The 17,453-nt window shown below is 33.8% G+C and overlaps 2 protein-coding genes across 6 annotated transcripts in view; one reads left to right on the forward strand and one right to left on the reverse strand.

Moving 5' to 3' along the window:
- LOC108216803 (uncharacterized) overlaps positions 1–17,219 on the forward strand; it is a 31,903-nt gene extending 14,684 nt beyond the window's left edge. Inside the window, exons 2-9 of one of the 5 annotated variants that reach the window (XM_064091289.1) lie at positions 14,320–14,607; positions 15,268–15,331; positions 15,520–15,580; positions 15,661–15,761; positions 16,108–16,164; positions 16,250–16,312; positions 16,514–16,816; positions 16,902–17,219. In XM_064091289.1, coding sequence (XP_063947359.1) covers positions 14,440–14,607; positions 15,268–15,331; positions 15,520–15,580; positions 15,661–15,703 — 336 coding nt within the window. In that variant the 5' untranslated portion in view covers positions 14,320–14,439 and the 3' untranslated portion in view covers positions 15,704–15,761; positions 16,108–16,164; positions 16,250–16,312; positions 16,514–16,816; positions 16,902–17,219. Of the gene's footprint in view, positions 1–14,319; positions 14,608–15,267; positions 15,337–15,519; positions 15,581–15,660; positions 15,762–16,107; positions 16,165–16,249; positions 16,817–16,901 lie in introns of all 5 variants that reach the window. The other 4 variants (XM_064091290.1, XM_064091291.1, XM_064091292.1 and 1 more) reach the window with 4 other exon arrangements.
- Positions 10,529–14,331, reverse strand: LOC135151989 (protein FAR1-RELATED SEQUENCE 5-like). The gene is made up of 4 exons (XM_064091287.1): positions 13,834–14,331; positions 12,303–13,200; positions 11,948–12,206; positions 10,529–11,760 (listed from the first exon to the last, which is right to left on the reverse strand). The coding sequence occupies exons 1-4, from the start codon at positions 13,934–13,936 to the stop codon at positions 10,537–10,539; spliced, it is 2,484 nt and encodes an 827-aa protein (XP_063947357.1). The 5' UTR covers positions 13,937–14,331; the 3' UTR covers positions 10,529–10,536.
- Positions 17,220–17,453: the final 234 nt, after the last annotated feature.

Here is a 17,453-nt window from a genome sequence, read left to right on the forward strand (position 1 = left end):
GATACCCATGGTTTTTGTGTTTTGATGAGTAAAGTTAATGTGTTGAAATTCAATTTTACTTATGATGCTAAAATTTTGTATTTCACTGAAAACGAAGTCAGAATTCAGAGAGTCTCTTGTTTTCTTTAAATAGAGTTTCATCTCAGTTTACTTTTTCTCACTTCTTCATCACCATCTCACCATGTCTGCTAAAGATCTTCTCGCCGAGTTTGATAGGGCAGTGGAGTCTGATCCTCCGCCACTTATGCCAGATCCGAACGCGGTTCCTCCGCCTCCTCCTCGCCCAACCTTAGGCGAACTTCAGGTCCTCATCACCGAGCTTCAGGCGAGGATAAGGATGCTTGAAAGGCGAAACGACCGCCTTGAAGACAAAATAGATGAGCTGCAGGAAGAAGTGAAGGAGTTGAAGATGGAGAACTCCTTCTTAAGGGATAAAACTGATAACGACTACTAAGTCGTTTGCTTGTAACTTTGCTTGTAACTCCTCGCCCCATCACGGGCTTCTATTAATGAAAATATTTCCATTGTGTAACTTTTACTTCTTTCGTCTTCGACTTTTATTTTCATAGCAATCGATGATTATACCATTGGCTTTTATACTTAATCAACCACAATAGATTAAATAAATTATTCAAAAACACAACATACCAAAAAAGATTAGATGCAATCAAACATTCATTTTTCATTAATAATAATATATTTAAAAAGAAGACAGTACATAAAGGAAGACCTATCTAGCCCTATCAACTAGAAGACTCTTCCTCTGCCTTCTTCTCCTCCTCCTCCTGCTTGTGGAGGATACTGGACATCATCCCCGCGAATCGAATGATCCATTCGCGGCGTCTGATGGCAGCAAGCCTCCTTGCCTCGGCTTCTTCACGGAGGCGCTCCTCATGAAGGTAGCAGTTCATTGTCAGAAACTGGACCTCGAGATGTGTCTCGAAGTCCATTTCTTCAACAACCTCATCAGGGAGGCTGAGAACATGGTAGCGAACACCCCAAACAGTGACGCTGAAGCAGCGCTGGCAGATGCGGACGGAACCGTCAGAGAGAGACATTTTCAAAAAACAAAAGGGTTGGAGAAGAAGATGAAAGGTTTTAGATAAGAAAGGGTTTCTGATATGAGTGTTACAGTAGGCTTACATGCATGCCTTTTTATAGAATAGTGTATTAAAGAACTGAAGAGACATTTATTTAAAAGGAGGAGGAACATTTAATCAATACGGGTTGGGAAGAAGCATGAATACTGGTGCAAGTAATTATGATTCCGTAACAGAAGCAAACTTATGATTTTCATTTTCATCCAAACGACCGTTTATATTATCTATGATTTAAATTAGTAATTATGAATAAAACAAATAATTTAATAAAAACCATGTATGATTTTATTTAGTTTTAAAACTTATCTTTCTTAAAACCAAAAAAAACACAAAAAATTATTAACAATTGTAATAATGTTTTTATTTAAATAATAAAATATACAGTAGGAATTAATTATTCTAAAACCCAAACCATAAACCCCAAATGTTAACGATTTCAAATTTATTTATTCCGCCTACGTCTCGGCTTCAGGGCCTTCGGCCCTTCAGCCTCGCCTTAATTAGGGTTTAGGCTCGAGGGAGTAGGGCCTACCGGCCCTACACCCTCAATCCTAAACCCTAACCGTCGGGCAATTTAATATACAGTAGGAATTAATTATTCTAAAACCCAAACCATAAACCCCAAATGTTAACGATTTCAAATTTATTTATTCCGCCTACGTCTCGGCTTCAGGGCCTTCGGCCCTTCAGCCTCGCCTTAATTAGGGTTAAGGCTCGAGGGAGTAGGGCCTACCGGCCCTACACCCTCAATCCTAAACCCTAACCGTCGGGCAATTTAATATACAGTAGGAATTAATTATTCTAAAACCCAAACCATAAACCCCAAATGTTAACGATTTTAAATTTATTTATTCCGCCTACGTCTCGGCTTCAGGGCCTTCGGCCCTTCAGCCTCGCCTTAATTAGGGTTTAGGCTCGAGGGAGTAGGGCCTACCGGCCCTACACCCTCAATCCTAAACCCTAACCGTCGGGCAATTTAATATACAGTAGGAATCAATTATTCTAAAACCCAAACCATAAACCCCAAATGTTAACGATTTTAAATTTATTTATTCCGCCTACGTCTCGGCTTCAGGGCCTTCGGCCCTTCAGCCTCGCCTTAATTAGGGTTTAGGCTCGAGGGAGTAGGGCCTACCGGCCCTACACCCTCAATCCTAAACCCTAACCGTCGGGCAATTTAATATACAGTAGAAATTAATTATTCTAAAACCCAAACCATAAACCCCAAATGTTAACGATTTTAAATTAATTTTATTAGACTGGTTTCTTGCCTGTAAGACTAAATTTATTTACCAAATGCTAAAAATAATTATTACAAAAAATTCATTAAATAATATTTATTTAAAATTTAAATTTAAGTAATAAATTAAGAATTTCTTTCCCCTAAACAAATAATTCAAAACAAACAAAAGTGCGCTAATTTTAAAAAAAACAAAGAAGCGGGAAAACCAATCAGCATTTATCAGAAAGTACAGAACCAACTTAACACACTCTTTCATAACTTCCACTCCACTACACAATCGACGGTTTTCAAATTCAATTCTCCAACTAAGCTTTCTCATCTCTTTCAGATTAACATCTTCAATCTTCAAATTCTAGTAAAATCTAAATCACATTTCACTAACTTCATCAAAATGCAGACCTCTCCTTTCATGAACACCAAGTGTTCGATAAAAGGGTACGAGTTTGCCCCAAACAATTTCTGTGCTCCTTTAGAGAAATCTGTGTTTCCTGATGATTTTCATATCATTATAGACTTTTTGACTTGTAGTCCAATTTATTACGCATTGACTCAACCTACTAAGGTTACTTTCAAAAGTGTAATGCAAATTTGGAGCACTTTAAAGTTTATAAATGGAGGCCAAACAGAGAAATCAAAATTGACGTTCAATTACAATGGCAAGGAGTATGTCATCACACCGGAGGTGGTGGAGGAAGCACTGCATCTTCCAAAATTAGAAGAAAAAACTCCAGAATATATTACAGCTGATGTGCTTATTGCGTTTTTGAAATTACTGGGATATAATGGTGATCCTGACAGGATTGGAGTACTGCAGAGATCTCGCCTGAAGAAGCAATGGAACTTGTACTTTGATTGTATCACTAGATGCTTCTTGAACAAGGTTTCAAACTTTGATGCTATTCCATCAGGATCACTTGAAATTGGGTATTCTCTTATCTACAACACTGTGTTTGATTATGGAAATTTCATCCTTAACTTGATAGGTACTAGAAAAGAGGATAAGCTTAAGTATATCTGTTATGTTAGGTTTTTACAGTTGATTTTCAATCATATGTGCCCCTCTGCTGATTTTCCTGATGATGAATTAGTACCTATTAGTAAGATTTCAGAAACAGGGATTAAAGCCATAATAAATGGTGATAAGAAAAATAATTTAGAAGGTGAATGTTTCGTTCCTAAAGAAGTGTGGCAATTTCTTAGCACAAACATGACAGAAAAATATAATTTGGTTACTACTAGTGTTCCATCATCAACTACTGATATGGCACTAGACAGTTCACCAATTCGTCAAAGCCCAAAGAGAAAAATCAAGGACATCTCCAAACAGAAATCAAAAGTAAAAAAAAGAAGGTTGTGGCATCAGGAATGGCATCAGATAATAAAAAAAAGAGATGGACTCAAGAGATACACAAATGCAGAAACCTCCTAGAAAAAGGAAGCTTAGAATTCTGGATGTTGATTCAGATCGTGATGAAAGCACACCTCCTTCAGTGAATATCAGCAATACAGAAACGATTGATCCTGCAAATTCTGGGAAAAAGGCAGAGACCAATGTGTATAAGAGGAAAAGACTTGTGAAGTGCTCAAACTACGTTCCTACATTACAATTCAATGAACTTGTTGAGGAAAAAGTCAATCCCCTTCCTGAACTTGATGAAATGATGATTCAAAACATGAACAAGACAACTGAAATTGCTGACACTGAAGAACCGATTATGACGCAAGAGGTTTCAACTCAATTACAGGAAGCAGCTGGAAATTTGGATATGGTCATTTATCAACCTCTAATCAGTGTGAACCCTATTCATGAAGTTCCTGTAGAGAAAAATCTTCAAAGTAAGAATTTAAATATCAAGCATGATTTTCATTAAATGGTTTATTTATATAGAATGGATAATTTTATATGATTCAATGCATACTCTTTTTGCCAAACAGTTATTAGTATCAAATTCTATATGTATTTATAGATTTTTTCATATGATTCTATAGTATAATCATCTCATTAAGATAATTTCATTCTATGTCAGTTCCTGATGAGGATATTCATCAGGAACTGGTAACAGTTCATCACTTTTGGAGAATAAAAATTTATATACAATGTATAGATTCTGTAATAGAAGCATTCATATAAAGAATTTTGATTCTATCATATGATCATATAATATAATCACCTAACTAAGATAATTTCATTCTATGTCAGCTCCTGATGAGAATAATCATCAGCAACTGTTAACATCTCATCAGTATTGGAGAATACAAATCTATAAACAAATTATAGATTCTGTAATAGAAGCATTCATATACAGAATTTTATTTCTATCATATGATTCTATAATATAATCATCTAATTAAGATAATTCCATTTTATGTCAGTTCCTGATGAGAATAATCATCAGCAACTGTTAACATCTCATCAGTATTGGAGAATACAAATCTATAAACAAATTTATAGATTCTGTAATAGAAGCATTCATATACAGAATTTTGATTCTATCATATGACTCTATAATATAATCATCTAATTAAGATAATTTCACCCTGTCAGTTCCTGATGAGAGTAATCATCAGGAACTGTTAACAGATCATCAGTATTGGAGAATAAAAATTTAAAAACAATTTATAGATTCTGTAATAGAAGCATTCATATACAGAATTATGATTGTATTATATGATTCTATAACATAATCATCTCATTAACATAAATTTCATTCTATGTCAGTTCCTGATGAAGCTACAACTACAACAAAAACGGACAAAAATGACAAGGGAAAAAATCCTATTGTCGAAGATGAAGATGTCCATGACAATTCTGATTCCTCTGAAGATGAGTCTGACCCAGAGTTGGCTGAAGTTCTTAGAATTTCAAGGAAAAGTATTTCTGGAAGCAGCAGCAAATTTATGCAAGAGCAAATATCTTTTGACAGCTCAGACTTAAAGAAAAAAATGGAAGCAACAACAATACTACACCAAGGTCTTAGGTCTGAGCTCAAAGATTTGCATACTGTAACAGATAAGCTGCAAGAAAATATCAAATCTTCAGAAAACACTTTCGCAACAAAAAGTGAGATGACCACTTTGTCTATGAGAGTAGATAGTCTTGAATCAAAATTCACAGATATTACAGGGAAACTTGATGAAATTCTTCAATTGCTCAAAGGCAAGAAGGTAGTTACTCCAGAGGGCATTGAAAAGCGTGATTCAGGAGTTCAAACTGAAAAGGAAATAAACACTGATGCTGCTGAACCAGTTTGTTGGGATTTAATCCCATTCTCTTATCAACATAATGCTGATCAAGCAATTAATAAAGACGAGGGGGAACATGAGAAGCTTATGGAAAATGATGAAAATGTCCAGAAAGGTACTAATCATTCCTTTAATTCTGACTTGTATTATTGTGAAAAGTTGTAGAAGATATATGCGTGTGTATGTGTTTTATAGGTTTGATATGTTCTACATGCATATATGTTTTTAAGATTTAATTATTTTCATAATTTAGATTCTATATACAAATTATCTAATCAATTTGATTTATGTGTGTTATTTAAAAGTTTAGGTTGTGAATCATATATTTTAAAATTATGGTTCCAAGGTATAGGCATTAATGTTCTTTTGTGAAATAATTTATGTATGAAATTAATGTTTTTTTTTTGTTTTAAAATTAATGTTCAGTAATGCAATCAAAATTTGTGTAGTTGTGCTTCTACAATAGATGCATATGTATATCATGCCTTTATTAAAAATTGATATTGAGGTTAACGTAGTTTGTGTATAAATTCAAGGAACTAATGATGATGACAAGATAATTTATAATACTGAAGAGGCCGCCAATTATTTTCAAAAATTCAAAACCAATGATGGAGAAGAAGTCTTGCTGTATGCAAACAGTGAGAAGGCTCTGAATATAAATGAACAAAGAGCAACAACTGTTGCTATGGCTGAAGATGATCCAGACATGAGTGAGGAAGAATACAGGATACTTCAACAAGAAAGGTATAATGAATTGCAAGCTGGAGAAGGTCAGAAGGATTCAGGAAGAGGGAAAGGGAGAGGGAGAGGGAGAGGAAGAGGAAGAGGAAGAGGAAGAGGTCAGAAACAAATCAAACAAAATGATTCAAATGAGGAACCAGTTTGTTTGGATTTAATCAGTTATCAAAAAAATGATGATCAAAAAATTGATAAAGACGAGGGGGAAAATGAGAAGGTTCTCCTCAAAGGTACTAATTATTCCTTGAATTTTGACTTGTATTTTTGTGAAAAGTTGTATAAGATATATGCATATGTATGTGTTTTATAGGTTTGGTATGATTCTACATGCATATATGTTTTTAAGACTGAAATTTTTTTCATAATATAGATTCTATATACAAATTATCTAATCAATTTGATTTATGTGTGTTATTTAAAAGTTTAGGGTGTTAATCATATTCTTTAAAATTATGGTTCCAGGGTAGAAGCATTAATGTTCTTTTGTGATATAATTTTTGTCTGAAATTAATGCTTTTTTTTTTTTAAATTAATGTTCTGTAATGCAATCAAAATTTGTGTAGTTGTGCTTCTACGATAGATGCATATGTATATCATGCCTTTATTAAAAATTGATGTTGAGCTTAACGTAGTTTGTGTATAAATTCAAGGTACTAACGATGATTACAAGATAATTGATAATGCTGAAGAGGCCGCCAAGTATTTTCAGAAATTCAAAACTAATGATGGAGAAGAAGTCTTGCTGTATGCAAACAGTGAGAAGGCTTTAAATATAAATGAACAAAGAGCAACAATTATTGCTATAGCTGAAGATAATGCAGACTTGACTGAGGAAGAATATAGGATACTTCAAGAAGAAAGGTATAAAGAATTGAAAGCTGGAGAAGGTCAGGAGGACTCAGGAAGAGGTAAAGGGAGAGGAAGAGGAAGAGGAAGAGGAAGAGGAAAAGGAAGAGGAAGAGGTCAGAAACAGATCGAAGAAAATGAATCAAATGAGGAAACAAGTACTACAATAAAGATCGCAACTCAAGAAAATCCAATTCCTTCAACATCAATTCCAATTCCAAAAGTTGTTCAATATAATGATGCCTTAGAAGTTGCAATTGATAAAGAAGAAGAGAATAAATTGATTAGAAATAGAAAATCAAAAGATTCAAAACAGGTAAACCATAATGTTTAAATTCTTGATTAGTTGACAGTTACTAATGGACATATCAATCTAGAATATATTCCTGATGCTAATAATATGTTATTCATTGCACTTGGCGTACAGCAAAATGCTTCTCTTCAAAATCCTGATATGAACTCAGATCCTGAGAAGACAATTTCTAAAGATATTTTGAATGCTGGTGAAGAAATTGTCCCTGAAATTGTTCCTCATGCTGAAACTGAATTAGGCAATGATCCTAAAATTCAGGTAAATCCAATTATTCATTTTACTTTCAAATAGCAGATGGTTATTGACTATAATGAATCAATGCTGATTTGTAAAAAATTATGATTCTGTGTTAGAGTCATTTGGAAAACATTCCATTCCTTTAAGTAATGATACATGAATATCTTCTAGAATCATATTTAGCATCATCAGTATTTCCTTTCCTGACAGTATTTTGATACTGACTGTGTTTCACAGCTATCAAATTAAGATCATCAGTATTTTGATCTTGGCAGTATTTTATATATGCATTTAACTCTTAAGACATGATTCTCTTATAGAACTAGATTGAAATCATCAGTATTTAACTCTTAAGACATAATTTTCTTATTAAATCAAATTGACATCATCAGTATTTTCAGTCCTGACATTATTTCACTCAATCCTGACAGTATTTAACTCTTAATACATAATTCTCTTATATAATCAAATTGACATCATCAGTATTTCCAATCCTGACAGTACTTCACTCAATCCTCACAGTATTTCACTCTTAAGACATGATTCTCTTATAGAATGAAATTGACATCAACAGTATTTCCAATCCTGACAGTATTCCTGATACTAATAATATGTTGTTCGTTGCACTTGGCGTACAGCAAAATGCTTCTCTTCAAAATCCTGAAATAACCTCAGATCCTGAAAAGCCAATTTCTAAAGATATTTTGGATGCTGGTGAAGAAATTGTCCATGAAAATGTTCCTCATGCTGAAACTGAGTTGGGCAATGATCCTGAAATTCAGGTAAAATACAATTATTAAAACTTGGCACGTTTAATGACAACTTATTTGCTAATGATTTGGTAACTGATTTAATTCCCAAAAAAATTTCTGATGCTGAAACTGTTTTAGTAATTGGACTTGTCATACAGGCAAAAACTGTCAAAGTAATTGAAGATGTGACTTCAGTTGCTCACTACAAAGTTACTGACGCGGTACAACAAAATGTTAATGATTCTGGGAATATTCATGGTGTTATTAAGGATGCTGACTACATGAAAAGTATTGAGACCATAGTGGCTTATGTATATCTAGAAAGCTATTATGAAGAAGATGATGTAGAAGTGAAGAAAGTTGACAAACGAGAAAGAGAAATTCAAAGAAAGGTTCGGGCGAATGAAAATTTTTATCTGCGTAAAGTGTTGAAATCAAATCGCAAGATCTGGGATGATCCTTCTAGGCTGAAATCTGACCTCCCAATGAGTCACTGCCCCAGAGCAGAAAAGATACTAAAAGATCAAAGGCGTAGAAACAGAGAAATGAATAATGACAGCATGGCTCAGAGACAAATAAACTTCATCTCTGGAGGAATGATGACTGAAATGCCTTCTATTAAAGGAGCAACCTCAAAGATTAGAATTTCTGACTTAAAATTGATTAGTCATTCCACAAAAGCTGGACTTGGTTCTCATTTAATTAAATATGAGAATGCAATCTACATTAATCCATGTCCCCTTAAAGATAGTCCTGATGAGAAGTTAACTGCAGAACATCTTGAGAAAATTGAAAGTGTAGCCATTGTTGAGGATCACTGGGATACAAAGGACATAAAGCAGAAAATGATATATTTTCTACATGATAATACAACCAGGGTGCTGCCAATTGAAGATCTCTTAATCAAGTCCAATAAGGAGCTAAAGTTTGTACAGTATTTACTAAGAGTGACAAATGAAACAACAGCCCTATGGTCTAGGATGATCCTGAATACTATAAGAAGAAGAATGGTGGATGGAGATGGATCTTATACTGGTGAATACACTCCAAGTTATACTGATTACTCGCTAAAAGAAGTCCCTATGCAAAAGAAGAGTGCAAAGGTTTCGGATTCAGAAGGTTCAAAATATCTGCATCTTAATCCAAGAGGGACAATGCCTACGTATATCAGTTTTGATGAAATCAAGTTTCAATTCAGTACAAACACAACCATCAGAGCAGCTCTATTTCAAATAGATGATGATGATGAAGAACAGAAAATCTTGAAAGACAAACTGATCAAATATCTGAAATCAAGGGAGGATAAACGTCTTGCAAGATTTCTAAGTGAAAGCAATGTTTTTCAAGTTGTAAATGAACAAAGAACAGAAGATCTATAAATCATTCTTTGTCTCCATCTGTAAGTATTATTTTTCATCATTAATTTTTGCATCAGTAATTATCATTGTTAATTTGTGCATCTTGGTCCCTTGATAGAAGCAATAAAATAAAATCATATATTTGTACTTGTTCATACTTAACCATGTTCATAATAAAAGATATTTTGAAAAATAAAACATAAAAAATAGACATATAAAGTCTGATTCTATAACATAACCAAATATTGCCAGTTTTTTTTTTAATAAATGTAGTTGATTCCACTTTAGAAGCAAAAAAATAAAATAAAATAATATTCTATATTATTCATGTGTTTCATCAGTATTTGATTACTACATCAGTATTTTATAATTCATATACTATGATGCAACTATAGAGTCAATTAGAAATCACTGTCTCTAGAATAGTTTTTTGTGCATCAGGAATAGATACATCAGTATTTTTCATCAGTATTACAACATGACAAGTCAACTGACTCTACATTAGAATCAACAAATCAACTCCAACACAATGATACTTGAAAAATCAATACACAAAATTAATCTAATAAAAAAAATACTGATTATATCAAAAATATTAAAATTCTTCACATTCTGAATCGCCAAACAACAATATTTCTTCATCACAAAATACTAACAACACAAAACATATCTACATTTTGAGAGTAACTACTAACTATACATACTAACTAGTCATATTCTGAGAGTAGAAGCTAGGACTAACAGATACTTGTATATTAGGAATAGTTGGAATCTGCTGATTAACAAGGAGTTTCTTCGGACAGTTGCGTGAATCATGATACCCAAGAGTATGACAAAATTTACATGTCCTGGTTGGTCTTTTCTTCCCATCACGACTTAACTCTGCACCACCAACAATTCTTTTACGACATCCTTTGTTGTTACTTGGCAGTGGTGGAAGTACATTACTTGAACCTGAAGGCCTCACACCAAAAATCTCTTCCAGCATATCATCTTTTGTTGCCGGACGTTTATCAAATTTCTCTTCAACTCTAATCCTCAAACACTTCATCTCATCCAACAAATACTCTAAACCTTTCAGGTTATTGCAAACATTATCAACACAAGCTTGATACTCTGTCCATATCCTCATTGCAATTTCTCTAGTGATATGCCCATCAGTAGCACATTCGCTTTCATCAGTAAACTTCAATTTGCAAAATCTCTCTGCATTCCTCATCCAACGCTTAGATATGAACTGATGTGGGATTTTATCAACACCCCACAAACTCAAACAATAGAAACAATGACGACACAGATAGCCTACTCTGGTAAACAGCTTGCAGGAACAGCTAATATCATATGTTGACAAACAAAATTCAACCTCAAACAACTTACCATTCAAGCTCTTATCACAAAGTAAATATTTATTCACGCCATCAGTAACAATTGGTTGCCCACCAAGACTGATATGAAAGCAACTGGCTTTTATTTGTTTTTGAACCTTATAAAACATAGTTCGAGTATAAAGGCAAGCTGCATGCTTTTCAATAGCCTTCTCAGTAATAGATTGTGGAATACAATTCTTGTCAGTGGTGTTCAATTTGTTTTGGTCATGAATTTGTTTGTCAATAGCACTCTCATAACACAAGTAGAACTCTGAAAGAGTATCCCCTTTTTGGACGAAATGATTAAAGTAGAAATTACTGCTCTCTGACCTTGAGGTTGTTCTCAATAAGGCTCCCATTGGCTTGTCTGCAAAGAAAGCAGGAATCCATGATTCCCTCATTGCATATATCTCTTTCAACCAGACATGTTCACTTAATCCAAATTCCTTAAGCACATCATCCCAACCTTTTTCAAACTCAGGAACAGTCAAATGTGATGACCAAACAAACTTATTGAGTTTTTCCATAAATCCCGTTTCTGCACAGAACACAGGACCAACCTACATTCACAATATCAAAAACAACTGATAAGGGACCATGCAGAGAATTAATCATAAATAACAAAAAATTAACTTAAAATAATACAATATATGATTCTGAAGTGGAATTTTTTCCTAAAACATTTTCATACAAATATGTAATAAGATAAATCAATAAATTCTACAATAGAATCAAGGATGATTATACCTTGGCAGGGAACTTTTGCATTATATGCCACATACAATAACGATGAATAGAATGTGGGAATGTGTTAGAAATTGCAACTTTCATCCCAAGACACTGATCAGTTATTATACATTTTGGTGGACGGCCAAATGCTTGAAGAAACATCTCACAAGCCCACGTGAAATTTGTTGCATCCTCATGATTTAGTAATGCAGAAGCAAAAGTAACACTCTTCCAATGATTATCTACTCCAATAAAAGGCACGAATACCATTCCATACCTTTCACACCAAAAAAATTATAAAATTAGATAACAATGAAATTATTCAAAAAACTCATAATTTGCAAAATAAAATTAAACTGCATATCAAACTTACTTATTGGTACGGTATGTTGCATCAAAAGATACAACATCACCAAATACTTCATAACTCCTACGTCCTTGAATATCAGCCCAAAAAAGACGGGTAAGATGACCGTTTGAATCCGTCTGATATTCGAAAAAAAATCCTCCATCTGATACGTCCCTTTTGTTTTGAAACTTCTGTATCAGCATATCAGAATCATGTTTGCCGATATATAATTTTATATCTCTCATCCAGTTTTGAAAATCAACAGCGGTTGCCCCAACTTCAGAGTAGGATCCTGATATCGACTTGAACAAATTGTGAGCTCTATACGAGCCAATGTTTGATTTCGCAGCATCTAGAACAAATCGGCGCTGAAATGAAGTCATAGATCGATTACAAAGTAGAAATTCTTTTCCTGATGGCGATGCTAGACGATGGTTGTGAACTTCGATAAATGACGAAATAACATACGCATTGAAACCATTGTACTTGAGAATAATTTTTGCTCGACAGTCACATCTCTTTGTCACCGTCTTCCTCCTCTTGACTTGCAGTTGAACACTAGTTGATGCATGAGATGATTCTGAATTAACATCAACATCCTTTGTCATGGATGTATCGTGATGACCTCCTTTAGAACAAATTATGTACTTGGTAACTATAATACCATTCCTGACTTTTTGTGTTGATTTACGAACCTCAAATCCACCATCTCTGCCATAATCAGTATAGAACTTAAAAGCCGACTCAATGTCTTTAAACAGTTGACCAGGATATGGTTTAAGTTTGTCATCAGAAACTTTAGGATTCCACACTTTAGAGCTTCTACTAATTGACTCATCAAAACCTTCTAAGCAATCCTCAACAAAATCATGAACAGTAGTATCACAAACATTATCAACAACATCAATACAAACAGAATTGCCTGCAAAAATAATAAAAAAATATGTCATCATATAACATTCTAACATATACAGAATTTTGAATATATCATATGATTCTATAATATAATAATCTCATTAATATAATTTCATTCTATGTCAAATCCTGATGAGAATAATCATCAGGACCTGATAACAACTCATCAGTATTGGAGAATAAAAATATATATTCAATTTATAGATTCTATAATAGAAGCATTCATATACAAAATTTTGATTGTATTATATGATTCTATAACATAATCATCTCATTAACATAATTTGATTCTATGTCAGTTCCTGATGAGAATAATCATCAGGAACTGGTAACAACTCATCAGTATCTACAAACAACAACAATATTAAACATCAAAAAATGAATACAAAAAGTATAAATTTGAAAGTTCCTAGCTGTTTCTTACAATAATCATCAGTATCTCATATAATCTCATCAACATTATCTATCAGCAACAACACACACGGATAATTCGGAAAAGCTTATATGATTCTACAGCGGCAACAAAATTTAATAACAAAATCTTATTCGATTCTATAGTAGCACCATAAAAATCAAATTTTTATCTTCAAAAACTTATTTCAGTATTATTTATGCATAAAGTAGATCTATTGATTCGAACCTGATGATGATTGAATGTCAGCAACTTCGCGAAAATTAGCTTGATTTGAGGAAAACTGAGCTTGATTCGAGCAAAACACAGTTTGATTTGACGAAATCTCCATATCCGATAGCTTCAATCCACTGACAACGACGAAGTTGGAGAAACAAAGATTCAGCGCGAGGATGATGAGAGATAGATTGAGAGATAGAAAGAAAGCGAGATGGAGAGCAGAGATCACAATCGCGCGAGATCAGAAATCGCGCGAGATATAGAGAGAGAGAGAGATGAAATAACGGCAAATAACGAAAATAACGGACAGAGCGAGAGAGAGAAAGAGTCAGTTTCCTAATTGAACATTGTTTATGAACAGCCGTTAGATTTGATTTGGATCTAACGGTCCAGATTAATGGAGGGGGTTCTCCACGAGACTCCATATAAGATGGTTCTCCATAGAACAAAGGCCTATATATATATATATATATATATATATATATATATATATAGGTTTGGGTAATTCCATTGTGCGGCAGAACAACGGTGGCAGGTGATGTTAGAATCGGGGTTGAAAACAGTTGGAGGCAAAAGGAGATGAGTATATAGTCGAGGGTTTCGTGGCGTTGAAAGATGGAGGTGAGAGTTTTGACGAAGGTTCAGGTGAGGGAAGGGATGAGGTCGAAGCTTCGCCGGAGTTGGCGAGGTCGACGGAAACAAGCGGCTCCGCCGCGGTTTTGGCAGGACAGAAGAGGAGGAAGGTTGAGTCAGTGGTGGTCAGGACTATGGAAAAGCCGATTGGTAAGGTTATATGAGTTTGTGTTTATATATGTGTGTTCTTATCTGCGGCCTGTATATACATATATGTGTATTCTGGTTTGTATATATGTGCTTAGTTGATATTTGAATTTGTTTTGCAATTACTACGTTAATTAGTAGTGTAATTGGATGAGTTGAGTACTTGAATTAACAAGAGTATATGATCGGATATCAAAGCTTTTGAATTGAGAATATGTGTACGAGTGTGATGATGGTGTATATCTTTTTAGAATGGATTAAGAGTTAAAGTAGTGGATTAAATATTTAGAACTATATAAAATTAAGCTGAAATTTATGACTATTGCTGGTCTGTTTTGGTAGCATAATTCTGGGCTCATTGAGTCAATTTATATCCTTAATAATTCTGTAAAAATGTGCTCCTTGATGTCTAAACGAGCTAAAAGATATGTATGTTTTAGTGCGAGGTGTGCAGAAAATTCTGGACAGATTTATGTGTCCTGTTCCAGGCCCTGTTATGCTACCTTATATTTGTGCTTTGCTTCTGAAATTTTTACTGGAGTTAGATGTTGGGGTCTAGAACGTGTCATTAAAATTTTATAAAAACAGACCAATTTGTCTATTTATTAAAAATCTTAACGTTGGGCTTGTTTTGTTGGACGGTTTCTGGTTCCTGATTTGCAGGCTTGTTTTACTGCCTTAAACTTGGAGAAGTTAGGAGATGTTGCCATTAAGCATGTCACTCCTGGATCGGTATTTTATTATATTACTTTTTTAATTCAACTCTTATCTTTAGTATTACAATGCTAAAAACTCTTTCCTTGGTCTTTCTAATTGTGTTAATGATGAACTTAACAATTTTAAAAAGCATAAGAGTTTCTCCTACTGACTGGTTTTTTTATGAGATTGTGATTAATGGGGGTTTCTTGTCATTCAGGGATTTGTCATTCAATAATCTCAGTGGTCCTGTACCCATGTTTCCAGCAAGAACATTCAAGTATGCATGTTGCTCTCAATTAGTTTACATTTGTCTATTTACAAATTACTATGTTAAATTGAATTGGTTCCTTTGTATAGTTTTGTGGGAAACCCTTTGATGTGCGGAAGCCATGTCCATTAAGGTTACTCTGGATCAGTCACTCCTCTTCCTCTTTCATTGTCCCTGAATTCATCCTCTGGTAAAAATTTTGATCTCTAAATATCGATATCTTACTCTGATTTTTCATGAATATCCTAATTAATATATTTTGTTTACATTGTTTAGGTAAACAACATATATTAATTATGACTTATTTATGTGATGTCGTCAATGTTTTGACAGTGTCCTAATAGTTTCTCTATATGTGGGCATCTATTACATACTGACTGCCTCTACTTCTTTAGAAATTCCCATACATATAATCAAATAATTAATTCAAACACTTATACATGAAATTGAACTTATACACTTGTTGGCTGCATCTTTTTCTCATGTCTAATCTTCTTGTCCACATAATTATGTTTATATTTCCTCATAATATGCAGTTACTCGAAGCCCTTGACTGTAAACTTATGCACGAATCTGATCTATTGACTATTCAGGTTCTCAGTGAACATGATAACGTTTTAAGATTTCACATTTTGTTTTATTTTGAGCCTGAGTTTTGTTGCTTTTCTGTTTCTACAGAGAACTATATCTGAGATGGTTATTGATGCTTCAAATGATATTAACTTGTTGCCTTCCCCCAAGGTAAGAGCTTAATATTTTCATGTCAAATGATACTAGTTTTCCTGCGTGCCTATAGTTTGTTGATGTTATTTATATAACATGAAGTACGTGTACTACCCTTCTCATTTTAATGCCAGGCTTTTGCTAATACTTCATATCATCTATAATTTACATGCACTTATTGTTGTTGCCATAATGCCATGTCTATATATTATCATATAGTTCTGGACTTGCTATGATGTGCATAACTATATAAGAAGATGAAGATGAACTACACTTCTTACCGGGTGGTATTTAAGTTAACATCAAGATTACTTGCAATAACTTTCTCGAGGGAAATTTGCTTCAATATTTTTAGTGAAATATGTTTTATTGTCCTTTTAACATTTTGTTGATGCCAAGTTCTAGAATGCATAATTTGGATAGTTTTTTTTAGCATCTTCATGAACTCAGCTGACTCCCAGAGCTGATTCCCTGTTCAGTTCAAAGCAGCAACAAAGTGGTTAAATATTTTAGTCGATGCAGGTACACTGATGTCCTTGTTTACTTCTTTCTGTTAGCTAATTAGTACAACTGAAATCTTATATATTGAGGAAATTTTGATGACCAGATGCAGGATAATTAGCTGATTGTCTAAGTCCTGATGCTATTGAGTGCCTTCTTAATTTTCTCGAGGAGATTGATAACAGGAGAGACCTTGACGTCGCCATCCAGGTTTTGGTTAGAGAGGAAGATGTGAATGCTTCTTGTTTGTGGTCATGCAGCATGCGGGAGAAAGTTGATAGTGCATTCAAATGTATAAAAATGGCTATTAACTATTAAGTTTACATTATAGATTGCTTTGTAGAGGCATATTTTTCAATGTAATAAACAATTATGTAAAATTTTTTTATTAATAAGATCTGATGGTTCATTTTTTTTAATGTAATCTAAGTCTATTTTTATGATCCCAGTGAATTGTCAAATTAAATAAAAATATTATATTTAAAAAAATATTTTTTTTCAAAAAAAATACTTTAGGCGTTGGTTATTTAGACAGCCGACGCAATAGGTCAGGACTATAGCGTCGGTTATTTAAACAGCTGACGCCGTAGCTCAGGATTATAGCGTCGGCATTTCAGATAACCGACGCTAAATATAGAGCTATAGTGTCGGTTATTCA

Source organism: Daucus carota, chromosome 4 (assembly GCF_001625215.2).
Source record: "Daucus carota subsp. sativus chromosome 4, DH1 v3.0, whole genome shotgun sequence".
Taxonomy (NCBI): domain Eukaryota; kingdom Viridiplantae; phylum Streptophyta; class Magnoliopsida; order Apiales; family Apiaceae; genus Daucus; species Daucus carota.

Bases quoted from the DNA above. Each gene is read 5' to 3' on its own strand.
- LOC135151989 (XM_064091287.1), bottom strand. From the start codon at position 13,936: ATGGAGATTTCGTCAAATCAAACTGTGTTTTGCTCGAATCAAGCTCAG. The intron at 13,201-13,833 runs GTTCGAATCAAT...TTATTTTTGCAG, and splicing joins TGACATTCAATCATCATCAG to GCAATTCTGTTTGTATTGAT. The intron at 12,207-12,302 runs GTAAGTTTGATA...TTGGTGTGAAAG, and splicing joins GCAACATACCGTACCAATAA to GTATGGAATGGTATTCGTGC.